Raw genomic sequence first — 17,687 nt, 5'->3', positions numbered from 1 at the left:
TAATAATAATAATAATAACAACGGCAATATTAGCAATAATACTAAGTACGATAATAACAACAACAATATTAACAAATATACAAACATAAAAATATTTACATATGGTGGACGTTCAAGGTATTCAACAATGTAATTTTCAGGACGCGTAATGTCACGAACCATCTTCTATTTGTATTATTTCTGAAACAAAAAACTATTACATTATATAAACTATATCTAACATATATCCAATATTTCTCTAACATTAAATAAATAAATAAAAGCATATTTAAATAATTTTATATATAATATTTTCGGTTCTGTTTGAAATAAACAACATATCCTACTTTAACATTTATTCAATATAAATTTAATAATACATTAAATAAAATATATTCTGAACATAACATGAAATCTTATATTTTATATTTTTGTAAATAATATATGTAAACAATATATATTAATATATTATATTAAATATGATTAACTTATTGTAAAATATATAAAATACATATTTAAATTTTAACATATCTATGTTCGTATGTATGTATTGTAGTATATATTTAAGTATTTAAATTCTTCTACAAAAATATATAATATATAAAGTATGTTTAAAGTATCTTAATAATATATTAAGTACTGTTTCTGTTTACAAGTTAAAAATATATTTTAGTATTATCTTAATCTAACAAAGATTGTGATCCTAATTAATACTAAGTTCAACACTATTACTACTAACAATGAATTAATTAACCCAAATTAATTTCTGAAAACTAATCTAATTTATCTTTTATTTACACTAATTAAAAAATTAAACTCACTAAAAACATTATTACTAAAAAATGTACTTACTTTGTGATGTTGATGGAGATATAGTTAAAATCAATAAATCTGAAGATGAAGTTTTAGTATGGGGGAAGGGGTTGTTTTGAGTTATAGAAGAAAGAAGAAAGAATTGTTGAGTCACTTGAGTGTGGTGTTCAGGGGAGAGGGAACAAGATTTGAAAGTGAAAGGAAGAGAGAGAACGTGAGTAAGAAGAGGGATCAAGGGAGATTATGAGACTCACAGGTTGAGGGGGCCATAGACACGTGTCATGCATGCAATCAATACAAGGGGGTAGATTGTGGGTGCATTACGAACGGGGCGTATTGCAGATCCGTCAGGATGGCGCCCCCAATCTCCTGTAAAACTCCGTTTTCTTCCATTTTAACGCAAAATACCATCTCTTCCCCAATTATAAAATAAAAAATCCACAAATTTACTCTGCTGACTGCTGAGTAAGCAAAAAAGTGGAAATATTGTTGCTGATAAACCTACCAAGTCTTTATTTATTGTTTACCACCTTATCACCATTTTATTCAGGTGAAACCACATGAATTATATCGTGAGCACAAGGGACTAACAGAAAAAAAAATTTCTGAAAAATACTTGTTTTTATTTATAAAACAATTTAGATAATGGTAACATAGGTATGATTGAACTTCACTATAATTTTATGAATTAAATCTATTCCATTATAACTTTACCAATCCAAACAAGAAGAGTTCATTAAATTCCCTTGAAACTAGATTTTACTCCATTCCCACAAGTGCCAATTCAAACGTAGCACTAGTAAACCAACACCAATTTACTAATTCCTCATTATTTCAAAAGATTTGGATGGCAAACTTTTTGTTAAAATATAATGTAATCAGTACTATTGGATTGTGGATGTCTCATGTCTGTAAAAAGAATCACCATTCATTCAACTAAAAAGAAGCTTAGAGAAAATAACAAACAAAACTGAAAACGGTCAAGAGAGCATTTAACAACCAAAAAGCAAAGTTGGCATGTAAAAACATTGTCTGCCTCTTCAACAATATCTAATTTCCAAAAGCCAAAATATAACAGTTTAACGCTTCTTGGACACACCAACGGTCTTTCCCCTATGCCCAGTAGTCTTGGTGTGTTGACCGCGAACTCGGAGGCCCCAGTAGTGCCTCAAACCACGGTGGTTTCTGACAAATAGTGTCAACGTATGTGTCAATACAGCAGCTAGAATAGTTCATGAAGAAAAAGACATACAACAGCTAGAATTTTTAAGTCAACCAATGCATAAGCATATATTAACCACGGATTTCCCTAAATATAATGTGTTTTGAGGACTGGCAAGAGAGAAGATAGCTAGTGTTGCATCATATAATAACTTATTTCTACATCTTAAGAAATTATTGTAAACCGTAATCTTGTAATGAAAAAAGAACACCATGATTTTAGATGAAATCATGCAGGATAGTCAAATCAAATATACACTCATGAAAAGCAATTGAACTAAATTCAAAAGATGAAGTTTCATATAACTATATATGGACAGATGGGTTTAATTATAACTTATGAGAAATTAAAGAAGGGTCAATACCTGGCATATCTGCTAGGGTCCAAGCAAACAAATCGGCATTTTGTTGTAGAAATTTTTGAAATGAGGTTTTCTCTTCCCAGCTTAGTGTGGATCCGATGTAAGTGAATTTTTTTTAGCTATCTGCAAAAAAGATTTTGTGTAGTGTAAGTCCTCCGTAGGGGTTGGTCGTTCGAGAACGTCGGCTCTTGTGTCAAGGTCGGCCAACACTGGGGATTCGTCTTGATTGCTAATGGTGTGAACATGTGCATTTATATTTTGGTTGGGCCTTTTGAGGCTACTGCTGTAACATTGCCTAGCGTCACGATTATCACTGTGAATTGTTGCAATAGTGTCATCCTGTAAGGGAAACTTAACACAGAGATGAATTGTAGAAACAATAACGCCAAACTTATTCAAAAAAGGTCGGCGCTGCTCCTCGGGTCAAGTAGTACCTTTTTTACCAGGGGATCTCCAAGTTGAATGGAGATTACCACAGGATCATCCAGATTTGTTGTAGCTGTATTGAAATCGGATGCTTGAAACGTCATCTGGGGGATGCGTGGAGGCGTTTGAAGATTGTTCGGACTGGCTTTGATTGAAAACATAGCTCGGTAAGAGCGTTTTCTTGCAGAGCTTGTGCTACCTCCACCTTTTCTATTTATCGGCAGTGAATGGTCCAGGCGAGTTATCTGTCTCTCCAACCTTTTTTTCTAGTAGAGCTTTCTCATTGTGCTCAGGTTGGGCTCTTTCGTTCTGAACTTCTTCATTCCGAGCAGTTTCAGAGACGTGTTGGATCAGAATGATGCTCGGCTTCTTCGATTCGTTCTTGATGTCCATCATTGTTTTCAATCCGAACATTAGTTAGGTTAGCAATCTGATACGCCATTCTTTGATTCTCCTCCGCCATGTGCTGGTTGGCTTGTTGTAACTCGGTCACCATCTGAAGGAGCTCAGACGGTGTAGTGGAAGTTGCTCAGCCATGGTTGGAGGTGAAAATGTTGAGGCCGATGAAAATGAAAAGAATTATATTTTTGGGCCCCACAGTGGGCGCCAATTGTTCTTGTGTGAACAACCTGGATGTAACCTCGGCTACAGGAGTTGACGTCGAGCTTTAGCCTTTAACGCCGAGCTATAAGCTGGGATGGTCCAGAGGGGTGTCACGTCACGGAGAGTATGAGCAAAGAGGGAGTGTACCTGCAAAAGGCACTCCGATGCTTAAGTTAATACCGTGAATTCAGTGTGTCCCTGTTGAGGATAAAACATCATACCTTTATAGGTGAAGTAAGATAGGTCAGTTACGTTCTTTATCTAAATTGATGAGCAGTTATTAGATTTAATAAGTAATAAATACCTGATCAGACAGTTTTATTCCAGAATGTAATCCGTTGAGCCCGATTATAACGTGTAACCGCCGAATTATGACGCAAATTGTCGAGTTTTGGTGTATAATGTCGAGTTAAAGGTAGTCCGTTGAGTTCGATTATAACGTGTAACCGCCGAATTATGACGAAAATTGCCGAGTTATGGTGTATAATGTCGAGTTAAGGCATTGAAGTTGTAACGGTCAGATCATTAATATATTCGTATTAATATATTTAATTATACAATTATATATAACAACATATAATAATATAATATAAATTTAACAAAAATCGTAACACACAAATAAGTACATTTACAACAAACAAATAGATGATTGTATGTAAATTAGTAATTAAATTATAACAGTAAAAATTAATTACATTCAGTGTTAATTATTTACAATAAAAGAAATAACATTAAAATGTATTAAGAAATCATTCTTAAGTTTATAAGAGTTATAAGAGGTTATATTATTATAAATAATATCTAACTCATAATATAATCATCTCTTCCTATGACTAATTTTGATGTTGTTATTTGTTGAGTTAAGAAATTAACTAAATTAATTAGTGATGACAAACATTATTTTTTGGACAATATAAATAATTAGTTGTGATTGTTAATAATTATATGTTGCTAATTATTTTATGAAATGTTGCAGGCTTAAATTAAATCCAGCAGCCCAATTGGAATGAAAACAAAATAACAAAGCTGGTGGGCTGGTAAATCAAGTGAAGCCCAACGAAAAACAAAGAAAGAAGTAAGATGGGTCAAACGGGTTACATGAACCATATCCGATCCAAGCCCGTTAGCAACAAATCCCTCCAATTTGATCTCACATCACAAGCAACGTTCACTTCTGTGTGTTGGTCAGAAACTCAGAAAAGTGAGAAAGAGAAAGAGAGCTTCTTCCCTAAGCTATTCACCAAAGAAGCAAGAGAGAGAGAGAGAGAGAGAGAGAGAGAGAGAGAGAGAGAGAGAGAGAGAGATTAAGCTTGAAAGGTAGAGGTCAAATCAGCAAGTTCAAACCAAATCAAGCTTAATAAAAGATTAAAGGTAAACCCATTTCCTCATACATGCAACACACTTTCTTCTCTTCATCTTCAATGTTCTGCCTATCCATTCTGAGTTACATGGAAAAGAGGATTTCTGTTCTTTTTTGCTATGTATCTACAGTCACAAGAAAATCTTGGGGACCAAGTAGTTTCTCAATGGCTCAGATTCGGGCTAGCATTGGAAAACTTTTGTGGTTGCTGTTTTATGGCCTTCGGTCAAAAAGATGGTCAGAACCAAAGTTCCTAATTTGAGTAAAAATGGGAGAAAGTGAACGGCTGGGGTTGGTGAAGCACACTGCTCAAGAAGTTGACCTAGGAAGAGCAACCAAGCGACATGCAAGGAGATAAAAGAAATCTTGCTGCTCATTCAGAACCAAGGAGAGAAAACCAGAGCTTGGTGAGTTGTATTCTGTGAAGAAGTTCCTCTACTTGGATAATGCTTTCTTTCAAAGAAGCATTCGGCCAATACTGAAGAACTAAATCTGAGGCTTGCGAAGCTGGTTTTTCACATAGCAAAGAAGTTGTTGATGAAGTCAATCTCCTTCATGTCTTACAAATTGTGATGTACTTTTCAATGTTTATCTTTCTGTAATTTCTTGTGAGAAAAGGCATATTGAGAGAGCTCAAGTAAAAGCCATGAGTGGAAAAAGGCTGAGTGATACACTTGAGAAAAAAGCCTAGAGTTAATTTCAGATTTCTTTAGGTATATTTATGTCTTGTATCTTGTACCTGTGAGGTATCCCTTTCTTAGTTAGGTTAGCACTAAGAGTGAATAGTTAGGTATTAGCATAGCCAATGTCAAGTTAGGTTAGAACTTGAGTGTGAAAGGATTGTGTCAATCCTATGGAATTGGTGTATGTAATACTTTTAACTATAGTGAAAATTCCTCCATTGTTGTGGAGGAGACTGGACGTAGGTTGTATAGCACAAGGCAACCGAACCAAGATACATGCTGGTGTTAGCTTTTCTCTTCTCTGCTGTGTTCTGTTTTCTGATATTCATGAGACAAAAAAAAATTGTCTCATAAATTTCCACTGCTAAGTTCAAACAGAACCAAAATTGAAAGTTTGTTTGAAAATGATAACTTCTGTAATTAAAAAGGAAGGCATAGATTCAACCCCCCTTCTCTAAGTCTATCACAACCTTCATTATTAAATTTAAATGGATGCATATGTTCGGTTAAAGATTAAAATGGTTAAAATATTGAAATGGATTTATATATTCGGTTTGGTTTGGTTTAGTTCGGTTTCTATCGAGTCAACCGAAAACCGAATCGAACCGATCGATTTTGTTCGGAAAAAACAAAAAAAGCCGATTTTTTCAATTTTCAAATAGATTGTTGTAATTTTCGGTTCGATTTACAATAATTTTCGATCTGGTTCGGTAACTTACACCCCTATTATCTATTATTAAATTTGAATTCTAAAAAAAATAATTTTATAGTTAAAATTATCAATAAATACTATAAACAGGTCACGTTATACATATATTACAACTGCTATAAATTTAGTATCACTTTATTTTGTTTTCAAGTTGCTTTTACTCTTAAGCTTTTTAAAGGGGTCAAGGGCTCATCCTTCTCTCAGTGGAAAAGGCACTTTTTTTTTTAAAAAAAAAATACTCTAAAACAACTAGAAGAGTTTTTTTTTTAATATATATGTATATCTAATTATTAATATTATATTTAATTATACAAATAGATATAACAACGTATAACAATATAAATTTAACAAAAATCGTAACACACAAATAAATACATATACAACAAATAAATAGATGATTGTATGTAAATCAGTAATTAAATTATAACAATAAAAATTAATTATATTCAGTATTAATGATTTACAACAAAAATAATAACATTAAAATATATCAAGAAATTATTCTTAAGTTTATAAGAGTTATAAGAGGTTATATTATTATAAATACTATCTAATTCATAATATAATCATCTCTTTTTAAGAATAATTTTGATGTTGTTATTAAATTTAAATTCTAAAAAAAAAACAATTCTATAGTTAATACTATCAAAAAATACTATAAACACGTCATATTATACATATGTTATAACTATTATAAATATGATATCACTTTATTTTGTTTTCAAATTGTTTTTATTCTTAAGCTTTTTAAAGAGACCAAGGGATCACCCTTCTTGCAGTGGATGAGGCACTTTTCTTTTATTCTTTTTAATTACTCTAAAAACAACTTGTTTACCGCCAGAAGAGTTTCTTTAATTTTTTTTTTAATTTAAAAAGTATCTCCCTTTCAACGAGAAAGAATTTTTCAAATATATATATCCAATTAATAATATTATATTTAATATTAATATATTAATATTAATATATTTAGTTATATAAGTATATATAATAATGCATAATAATATAATATAAATTTAACAAAAATCATAACACACAAATAAATACATATACAACAAATACATAGATGATTGTATGTAAATCAGTAATTAAATTATAACAGTAAAAATTAATTATATTCAGTGTTAATTATTTATAATAAAAATACTAACATTAAAATATATCAAGAAATCATTCTTAAATTTCATCTTCTATACCGATTATTTACTATTTCACTACACTGATTCCTGAATTATTTGGCCAATTTGCGATTTTAGAATTTTAAATGTACTTCTTTAAACTTGTTTAGGTTGAAGCAAAGAAACAAACATTTTCTTCTTGCCTTTAGTTCTGGTGGAATTTTGAAGTTACATTTATAAATCAGTTTAGTAAAGAGGTTAATTAATAGGTAACCAAAAGGCAATTTACACCGGAACAAATTCAGCAAGTGAAGATATATAATAATGCAGGAAAATATCAAGTAATCAATGAAACAGTAAAAATGTAATTGTAGTAAATTAACAATGGCAGCAACCCTGACTCAAGGAAGACTACTATAAAAATCTTTCATATGAAAATGTCTATCCTCTTTCATTACACTCCTCTCTCCTTATACACATGCATTCTCTCTATTCTTGTAACTAACTCTCCACCTCAGCATACTATAAGAATCTTCTGTAACGCACCTTCATATTACCCTTCATAATTCTTCATCCACACAGGTGGTTTTCTTATTCTTTTGCTTGTTGGATCTGCATATGGTACATTCGGCCCATCATGAGTTGTCGGGTCTGCAATTGCTGTATTCGGCCCATTACGAGTGGGCAGTGGCGGAACCAGAAATTTTATAAGAGGGGGGCCAATTAAATATAAAATATAACAAAAAATTAACAAAATATGATTTGTAGCATATATATCAAAAAAGTAATTATATTATATAAAAGTCAATGTTCAACTACATACTAAAACTTTATGGTCCAAACTTTATGTATGCTCTACGAATTTCATCTTGTTGATTGATAGGATAATTCCAAATTTGCGGACGCTTTCCGGGATCACGCATCAATGTATCAATATTAACTTGATCTATTTCAGTCCTTGCTATTTTGGAAGCAGGGGGTTGAATATCTTGCTCAACAAGTTGTGTCACAGGTTGTTCAATAATATTTTGAACATTACTCAAAGAATCTGAAGCTGAATTTTGTTCATCATATATTCTCTCTTTTCTCTTGAAAAATGAGTGAATTGTTTTCATCTTTGACATTTTTAACTTAACTTGAACTATCTAACAAAAAAAAAACAAAAATAATTGCATATATATTATTTTCTTAAAAAAAATATTAAACCTATTGAGCAATAACAAATAATTTTAGAAACACAAATATATAATAACCAAAAATAAAGTTATTGATTTACCTGATTATTTTTTGTTCCAAGTCTCACAAAAAAATAATTCTATTGAGTTTTGTCCTCACTTCAATCTTTGAACACTGTCCATTATAAAAATAAATAAATTAATTATTTTAAATAAATAATGTAAATAATACTTGACATTGTCATTAACTTAAAAAAAATTGAAATATACCTCTTTGAATCTTTGTTGTGCATTCAATGGTTAATATTTTGTTGTTCACTTCTCTTCAATGGTTTTTCTTCATATGTCTTGTTTTGGTATGAAAAGAAAATTAAAATGAGAAGAGTAGAAGACCAAAAGTTTGGAAACCACTAAAAGAGAGAGAAAAGTGGCGCTGATGCCTCTAATGGCTTGAAACAAATATTTGAAAAATGTACTAGTGTTACTTTAATTAATAGTATGGGCTTGGGCTAGTATAATAGAACCATTTTTATTAATTATTAGAATGGGCTATTTGTTAACAAGAGCAACAATAATTCAAATATCTAATACATAATGCAGTTTTTAGTTTTTTTAATTTATAAAATTTTGTAAGTTATATTTTTTTTAATATTATATATAAAAAAATTTAATATTATTAATTATTACTATTTACTATTTTTTTAAAAAAAATTTGGGGGGACCATGGCCACCTTAGGTCCCCCCGTGGATCCGCCACTGCGAGTGGGTTTACTCGTATCAATCACTCCCCCATTACAATGACATTGTCCTCAAGGTCTTCCGCAGGATACATTCTCACCAACTCAGCCCAACTCACCCATGTTGCTTCCTCTCTTGGTGTTCCTTGCCATTCCACCAACACTTGAACATCCTGAGACCCATCATCAAGCTGCAAGGTTCTACTATCAATAATGGCTACCGGCACTGGTTCAAAAGGCAGAGAAAGAGGAAGCTCGTTGATGCCCCCTACCACAACGGACTCACCCTTAAACTCCTTCAGTAGTGAAACATGAAAAACGGGATGAATTGCACTTCCAACTGGCAACTCCAGTTTGTAAGCGACAGTTCCCACTCTTTGGAGCACCTTAAATGGTCCAAAATATTTTACCAAACTTCAAATGTCTTCGCGTCACTACGGACCCCTGCCGATATAGTTGAAGCTTTAAGAGAACTAAATCACCAACATTGAATGGTTTTTCACGTCTATGAGAATCAGCTTGGCGTTTCATGCGTTCTTGGGCTTGTTGGAGGCGAAATTGGAGTTCCATGTCAGGAATCTCCCTAACTCGCAATAGATCATCCACGTCTTGGACCAAAGAAGAGCGACTAGTATAGCCGGGTGTAGTTCTGACAACAAACCCATACAAGGCCTCATGTGGTGACATTTCAATGGTGGAGTGAAAAGAATTATTGTAACAAAACTCTGCCCAATTGAGGTAGGCAGACCACTTGGTTGGATGAGCATGTATAAACACACGCAGATATTGCTCCAGGGTTCTATTAACAACCTCGGTTTGTCCATCCGTCTGAGGATGATAAGCTGTTGTATAGAGCAACTTAGTACCACAATGCTGAAACAATTCTTTCCAAAAACGACTAAGAAAAAGAGGGTCCCTGTCTGAGACAATAGTGGCTGGGAAGCCATGATACTTCACCACGGAATTGATGAATTTTTGAGCGACCACTTTGGCAGTAAACCCCGTCTTCAACGGCGCAACCCGAGCTGTCTTACTGAACCGATCCACCACTACTAACACCGCAGTAAAACCATTGGAATTTGGTAGTTTAGTGATGAAGTCTAAACTAATGTCTTCCCAAGACTTTGCCGGAACCGGAAGCGGTTGCAAGAGTCCCTGTGGCTTGGCAGTGACATACTTTGTACACTGACACTCCACACAACGATTGACAAATCGAACCACATCTTGGCAGTGTTGGTGGAATGGAGAATCGCAGGGTTTGTGGGGTTGGTAGATGTGGGATTAGTTTGAATTTTTTGATTAGTGTAAATGGGATTGAGAGTGCGGTTGGGTGCAAATCGGGTTGGGGCTTGTTGCGTAATTGGCTTACTACTAGTGCTTCTAGCTAGGCCCGCAATTACCGCATTTTTTGTTCATGCAGTTTGGCGATGGAGACAGCTTGTACCTAAGAGGTAGGTTGGGCCAAGAGCAATTCTCACTTCAATGGCTCCTTGAGTCCGGCTACGAAGAGTGAGATTATCCATTCTTCACTCAATCCGTTGACTCGGTTGGTCAATTCTTCAAATTGGCATTGATATTCTTCCACCGATCCACTCTGCTTCAACTCTTTAATGGCGGTTCGGGAATCATAATAGAGGTTCTTTCCAAATCTGAGGACCATCACCTCCAGAAATCCTTCGCATGTATACGCCATGTTGTTGTTGATCCCCCACCGGTACCAAGCATAAGCCGCCCCTACCAAGTGAAATGACAATACCCTGATTCGTTGTTCCATGGGTATCTCAAAAGTCTCTAAGTATTGGCGGGCCCGAAACACCCAATCCTCCACCCCCTCACCGTCGAACATTGGTAGATCGGCGATTTTCACTCTGAGTCGAGGCCACGGTTGCTCAGCCCCCACACTCACAGACCCTGAACCACCTTTCATGGTGTCGTCACCATTGAAGCCATAATCATTCACCTTAAGCTTCAATTTCAAATTCTCACGAAGCAGTTTTTCAATGGATTGTAAAGAAGAGTCCATGTTCGTGAGCTAAGCTTGCGTATCGGCGATTCTCTCGTTACTTCCACGAGACCGCGGCTAAGGGTGGTGACCTCTTGCTTATTCGACAAAGTGAGCTCCTCTAATCGGTTCAGACGCGTTCCTTCTGCCATGGCTCCGATTCTCTCAATAAAAGCACCAATTAATAGGTAACCAAAAGACAATTCACACCAGAACAAATTCAGCAAGTGAAGATATATAACAATGCAGGAAAATACCAAGTAATCAATGAAACAATGAGAATGTAATTGTAGTAAATTAACAATGGCAGCAACCCTGACTCAGGAAAGACTACTATAACAACCTTCCATATGAAAATGCCTATCCTCCTTCATTACACTCCTCTCTCCTTATACACATGCATTCTCTCTATTGTTGTAACTAACTCTCCACCTCAGCATACTATAAGAATCCCCTGTAACGCACCCTCACATTACCCTTCATAATCCTTCATCCACACAGGTGGTTTTCTTATTCTTTTGCTTGTTGGATCTGCAAATAGTACATTCGGCCCATCATGAGTTGTCAGGTCTGCAATTGCTATATTCGGCCCATTACGAGTGGGTTTACTCGTATCATTAATAACACATTGTAATATTAATTCAACTTTGTATTGTTGGATATAGTGGACTTGCATCTAGTTCGAAATTAGGATTGGATGTTTGCACATTCATTCACATTCTTTGTCTCTAAGGCTTGTTCTTGTTGACTTAAACATAATGAAAACATGCTTTGATTACATTGTTAAGAATCTAACAAGTGCATCTGTTCAAGAATGTTTAAGACCTTAGTCCGTGGTTGATAGCATAAAATGGTAGCATTATGTTTGATGTTCTAGTAGATTGTCACATATGTTATCTTCACACTCGTTTTGTATATATAACTATAAATATATTGAAGTCATACCATTATTACTTGATATATTTACTTGAAAGTTTCCCTCGTGCCCACCAATTTTCGTAACACAAAACAGAGTTCTCAAGTTGAAGCTACATCATATATTTCGTTTATTTATAGTTTGCATCATCATCATCTTATTATTATTATTATTATTTGGCTGGTTAGTTTGCTTGATTTTATATCTTCTCTTGTGGTATGATTTGCAGGAGGGAGCAATGACTGCAGATCAGCTCATTGAACGCGTAGAAACTGGTCTCAAAGTCAAGCAATAAACCTAGCAAGTCTTTTGTTGTTCACCCTATCACTTTTAATTGTATAGTTTAATTAAAGCTGCACTTTCTGTAAATTACTTCTCTACATTATCTTTTTCCTCTAAAATTTCGTATTACTTTTAACATTTTCAGGTGTAATGAAACTGCAAAGAATACTTTCTGTTGGAAGGTTGGATGTCATAGATGAATATATTATTGCAAGACTAAGATCACCATATTATGTCATTCAGACTTTTTTTTTTTCCATTGATAGTTGGTCACTGGACAACTTGACTCTGTTGTGCTGCGCGGTGGACACCCAATTAAATTAAATATATATCATTCTTTGTACTTTATTATGACTGGAAATTCTATGGAAGTGGTGGTAGAAACAGTATCGGAATCTGAAAATAAGTGCCTGCATACCTAGGACCTTCATTTTTGTTCAAAAGTAAAGGATTTGATTAATTGTCATGACTCCATCATTTAGGAATCCAATGTTATACATGTTTGATGCACATTGCTTGTGTTTTCTCCAGAGTATGGAAACCTTGGAGAACATGAATTGACGGTGCCTGATGCACCTTATGCAGTACTGATAGAGGTATATATTACTAATTTACTATTAGATAGCCATTGGGATAATCATATGGATGGAAACTAGAAAGTAGAGTCATGTAGCGCTACACCAAGTTGAGGAAAAGAAAATAAAGTGCATTAATGAATGAGAGTAGGACTTAAAAGAAGCCACAACAAGAAAGAGTCATTAAGCAATAAACATGTAGTTGATTTAATCAGTAGTGGATCCATATAAAAAACATGGAAGACCTAAATGGGAGGGCGAAACCAAGCTTTCATGATAAACATAGCAGCTATGAAGACCTGGTTCGCAAAGATTTGTATGCGTTAGCTGGCCAACATTTGCATTAAACATAACTAATTTGCGAGCATCGGAATAATAGGAAACAGCCAGAACGTCATCATTTTCCATGATGTACAAGGCTCTAAATGACAGAAGCTGTGATCCATAACGCCGGGGTACTAAAAGCTCACTAGATATGGTGACCAACTTAGTCCAAGACTCTTGAACCCCATCCCCATGCTCCTTCATCTCCCACAAAACCAAACGACTATAGTTTTCATTGAAACAAACACAAAGGTTGTTCCTCAAGACACCCAACATAGTAAAGAAAACAGAACTATAACTGTAATCACTATGATCCCTATTAGGCAGGGACATTGGGCAAAAACTCTCGTTGGCTAAGTCAAAGGAAAGGATCACCCATTTGAAGCAGTTGTTACGAGTATGAGCTGCCCAATTGAGAGTGCCATTCACAAACTTCCCTATCGACTGCAGGGGATAAAATGGATGATCTTGAATGATGGTTGTCCAAGAATTCGAACCAAAGGTGTGAACTTTGTAGCGGTGTGCCAAAGAACCCTCAAGAAACTTGTAATTATCATGCACATGATCATAGCCAAAACCATAAATGTAATCCCCGAACATGGGCCCCTCTGGCCGAATTTTCAACCAATCGGAAGCCAATCTGGTACAAGGGTTCCACAATCTGATGGATTCCCAGCGACGATTACGGTTGAGCAAGGTGAGGCAGATCAAGCCATTGCAGGAACCCAAGATATGCACATCATCATCCATCTGGAAGCAGGCATCCTCAGTAGGCGCGGATGGATTCTTATACACAGACTGCACCGAGAAAAATTCGAATCCGCGATCACTTCTAAATACGAGTCGTGGGCGGGTCATGGTTGGATCTGCTGTTGAGCGGTGAAGGTGGTCGCTGGCGAATCTTGGGCTGGAGATTAGTGCATTCCATGATTTGCACACAATCTTGAATTTCACAACGGAACTCGCCGGAACCCTCACCAAGATCTCGGCGATGATTTCGTCCGGAAGGATCCGCAGCGTCGAAGAGAGGTGTTTGTGCCGCTTGTCGGTGGTTCCGAGGAGGTTCCCCCTCATTCTGGAGAAAGAAGGGGGCGGCGCGATTAGTAGCACCGGGAAGTGTGCAACTTCGGACGGGTTGGTATTTTTAGAAGTTGCTTTTCTTCTTGGAAGAAACCCTGAGGCCCTTACACATTAGTTGGATTGAGGGAATTGTTTGAATTGAGGGAATTTGGAGGGAAAGAAAATGAGAGGAAAGAATAAGTTTTTTTGTAATTTGGATGAAAAGAGAAAATAGGGAGGAAAGAAAAAAATAGTGTGGAATTTCTTAAATTATTTTTTCTCTATAAATGAGAAGAAAATGAAGAGAAATGTGACAATATAAATAAAATTATATATTTATCCCATATCATTAATAAATTATTATTTATATATAATATATATAAAGATATTTATGTAATTTTATATTATTATAATTTTTTTCTCACTTTTCTATTCATAAAATTTTTTTTCTATTTTTTTTCTATTCATTTTCTCTTAATCCAAACAACATACAAATAACTCTACTTTTCTTTTTATTTTCTTTTTACTCATTTTCTTTCTTCTCATTTTCTTTCCTTCCATTTTTTTTTCTTTTTTTTTTTAGTCAGGTCTTCCATTTTCTTTTTTATATCCAAACAAAGCCTAAAACAAAAAAAAATCTAACCCGACTCTTGACAATTACCTCAAAAGGATAACGAGGTCCTTGTGCAAAAAAAAAGTCGATGTTTTTTTAGTATAGAGACTAATCAGTCCAAAAAAAATCAGGGGCCGGGTTGAGTGTTTTTTTTGCCTCGTTGTCCTTTCGAGATAATTGCCAGGAGTCGAGTGGGGTATTCACTCATTTTTTTACTTTAAAAGGGTGGTTTTAGAATTTGCATAAAAAAGTGCTAGGAGCCAGTAGAATTTGTGATGTTTAGCCATCAATTAGTTATCATCAATATTTTCAATAGTGTAAAACATCTGATGTTTGAGTAATCATTTTCTTTTTTATGGTTAAGTGTTGACCTGATTTCAACAAAAATGCTAACTCCTCTCTATTCCTTAGAACTAACTCAGCACTTTTCTAGGCTTGCTTAATTATGGTGGAAATTTGAAGTTGCATACAAATTTACTCTGCTGAGTAAACAAAAAAGTGGAAATATTGTTGCTGATAAACCTACCAAGTCTTTATTTATTGTTCACCACACTATCACTATTTTATTCAGGTGTAATGAAACCACATGGATTATATCGTGAGCACAAGGGACTAGCAGAAAAAAATTTTCTGAAAAATACTTGTTTTTATTTATTAAAAAATATAGATAATGGTAACAGGTATGATTGAACTTCACTATAATTTTGATGAATTAAATCTATTCCATAAACTTTACCAATCCAAACAAGAAGAGTTCATTAAATTCCCTTGAAACTAGATTTTACTCCACTCCCACTAGCGCCAATTCAAACGTAGCACTAGTAAACCAACACCTTTACTAATTCCTCATTATTTCAAAAGATTTGGATGGCAAACTTTTTGTTAAAATATAATGTAATCAATACTATTGGATTGTGGATGTCTCATGTCTGTAAAAAGAGTCATCATTCATTCAACTAAAAAGAAGCTTAGAGAAAATAACAAACAAAACTGAAAACGGTCAAGAGAGCATTTAACAACCAAAAAGCAAAGTTGGTATGTAAAAACATTGTCTGCCTCTTCAACAATATCTAATTTCCAAAAGCCAAAATATAACAATTTAACGCTTCTTGGAAACACCAACGGTCTTTCCCCTACGCCCAGTAGTCTTGGTGTGTTGACCGCGAACTCGGAGGCCCCAGTAGTGCCTCAAACCACGGTGGTTTCTGACAAATAGTGTCAACGTGTGTGTCAATACAGGAGCTAGAATAGTTCATGAAGAAAAAGACATACAGCAGCTAGAATTTTTAAGTCAACCAATGCATAAGCATATATTAACGACAGATTTCCCTGAATATAATGTGTTTTGAGGACTGGCAAGAGAAAAGATAGCTAATGTTGCATCATATAATGACTTATTTGTACATCTTAAGAAATTATTGTAAACCGTAATCTTGTAATGGAAAAAGAACACCATGATTTTAGATCAAATCATGCAGGATAGTCAAATCAAATACACACTCATGAAAAGCAATTGAACTAAATTGAAGAGATGAAGATTCAGATAATTATATCTACTAAGTAATGAGGATATTTTGTTCGTCTATGATAAAAATATTTAACAAGAATAGAAATAAACAATCACACCATCGTGAAATGAAAAGGGCAAGTTAACAACTGAACCAAAAACCATACCAAAAATCAACTGGTCCATTACATATCATGTTAGTACAATATCAAACAGAGATTACATTCAACTTCATCCAAAATTACATTGAACAAACTAACAATTAACATCCATCCCTATCCGTAAATTCTAAATAAAGATTCAATCTAAATCAGACTAAATTAAAAAGTTCATTAAAGAGTTATGAGTGAGACCTGATTTTCTTGAGTCTCTCCAAGTCATCCCTGAGCTTCATGTCGAGGGCGTTGGACACGACCTGAGAGTACTTGCCATCCTTGTAGTCCTTCTTCCTGTTGAGGAACCAGTCTGGGATCTTGAATTGCCTTGGGTTGGCAACCACAGTCATCAGATTATCAAGCTCAGCAGCACTTAATTCACCAGCTCTGCCCAATCAATCAACAACAACAGAAACATACCCTATCAGATAACCTGGCCTTATATCCTAAAGTCTATAGTCTATAATTTCAACCATTAGTAAGATAACTAACGCCATAACTTATCTTATGATATCATATATATATATATATATACATAAACATATAAGGTACCTCTTGTTCATGTCGATATCGGCCTTCTTGCAACAGATGTTGGCGAATCTCCTTCCGATACCTTTGATGGAGGTCATAGCAAACATAATCTTCTGCTTCCCATCTACGTTTGTGTTCAGAACACGAAGAATGTGCTGGAAATCCTCGTTTGCCACTAGAGACTACATTACTCAAGAGAGAAAGAGGACAATAACACAATCATCATACTGCATTTTAAGCATAGACAAGGCAAGGGTTGGTTTCAAAACCCTTGATTTCAGATCAAAGGCTAGTTTTAAACAAAAAAAAAGGCGATGGAAGTTCAAGTTTGCAAGATAGTTGAAATCAAAACCAGAAAGTTCTCAAAAGAATCAAAGACATATACAGAAAGAGAAGAAATTGGTACCATGGTTGAATGAAGGGAGATTCAAGGAAGTTGGAAGTGGCTCTGCTCCGCGCAGCTGGGCACGACGCCTCCTTTGCTAAAACCTCCGCTATTCCAACTACGCAACGCAATAGGAGGAGGGTTTCTTTCTTTTC

The 17,687-nt window shown here is 34.7% G+C and overlaps 3 protein-coding genes across 7 annotated transcripts in view; 1 reads left to right on the top strand and 2 right to left on the bottom strand.

Annotated features, from left to right (window-relative positions):
• Positions 1–15,540, top strand: part of LOC107467820 (thioredoxin Y1, chloroplastic) — a 33,744-nt gene extending 18,204 nt beyond the window's left edge. For 2 of the 4 annotated variants that reach the window (XM_052254016.1, XM_052254017.1), the window contains exon 5: positions 15,526–15,540. Coding sequence is in view for 1 of the 4 variants with exons in the window: in XM_052254019.1 (XP_052109979.1) it covers positions 12,331–12,396 (66 nt within the window). In the remaining 3 variants the exon portion in view is untranslated. Of the gene's footprint in view, positions 1–12,330; positions 12,461–12,528; positions 12,541–15,525 lie in introns of those variants that run through there. The other 2 variants (XM_052254018.1, XM_052254019.1) reach the window with 2 other exon arrangements.
• Positions 1,833–17,687, bottom strand: LOC107467887 (40S ribosomal protein S18). 2 transcript variants are annotated; one of them, XM_052254020.1, is made up of 4 exons: positions 17,554–17,687; positions 17,169–17,329; positions 16,815–17,003; positions 1,833–1,977 (listed from the first exon to the last, which is right to left on the bottom strand). In XM_052254020.1, the coding sequence occupies exons 1-4, from the start codon at positions 17,554–17,556 to the stop codon at positions 1,872–1,874; spliced, it is 459 nt and encodes a 152-aa protein (XP_052109980.1). In that variant the 5' UTR covers positions 17,557–17,687; the 3' UTR covers positions 1,833–1,871. The 2 variants fall into 2 exon arrangements, with proteins under 2 accessions (XP_052109980.1, XP_015942593.1); XM_016087107.3 differs by lacking the exon at positions 1,833–1,977 and adding an exon at positions 15,881–16,159.
• LOC107467753 (F-box/kelch-repeat protein At3g23880-like) lies at positions 13,070–14,429 on the bottom strand. The gene has a single exon (XM_052254015.1). It carries the CDS (start codon positions 14,354–14,356, stop codon positions 13,166–13,168), a length of 1,191 nt encoding a protein of 396 aa, XP_052109975.1. The 5' UTR covers positions 14,357–14,429; the 3' UTR covers positions 13,070–13,165.

This window comes from Arachis duranensis, chromosome 9 (assembly GCF_000817695.3).
Source record: "Arachis duranensis cultivar V14167 chromosome 9, aradu.V14167.gnm2.J7QH, whole genome shotgun sequence".
NCBI classification, from domain to species: domain Eukaryota; kingdom Viridiplantae; phylum Streptophyta; class Magnoliopsida; order Fabales; family Fabaceae; genus Arachis; species Arachis duranensis.
The sequence above is the reverse complement of the archived record's forward strand: the minus strand, read 5'-3'. Positions and strand labels throughout refer to the sequence as shown.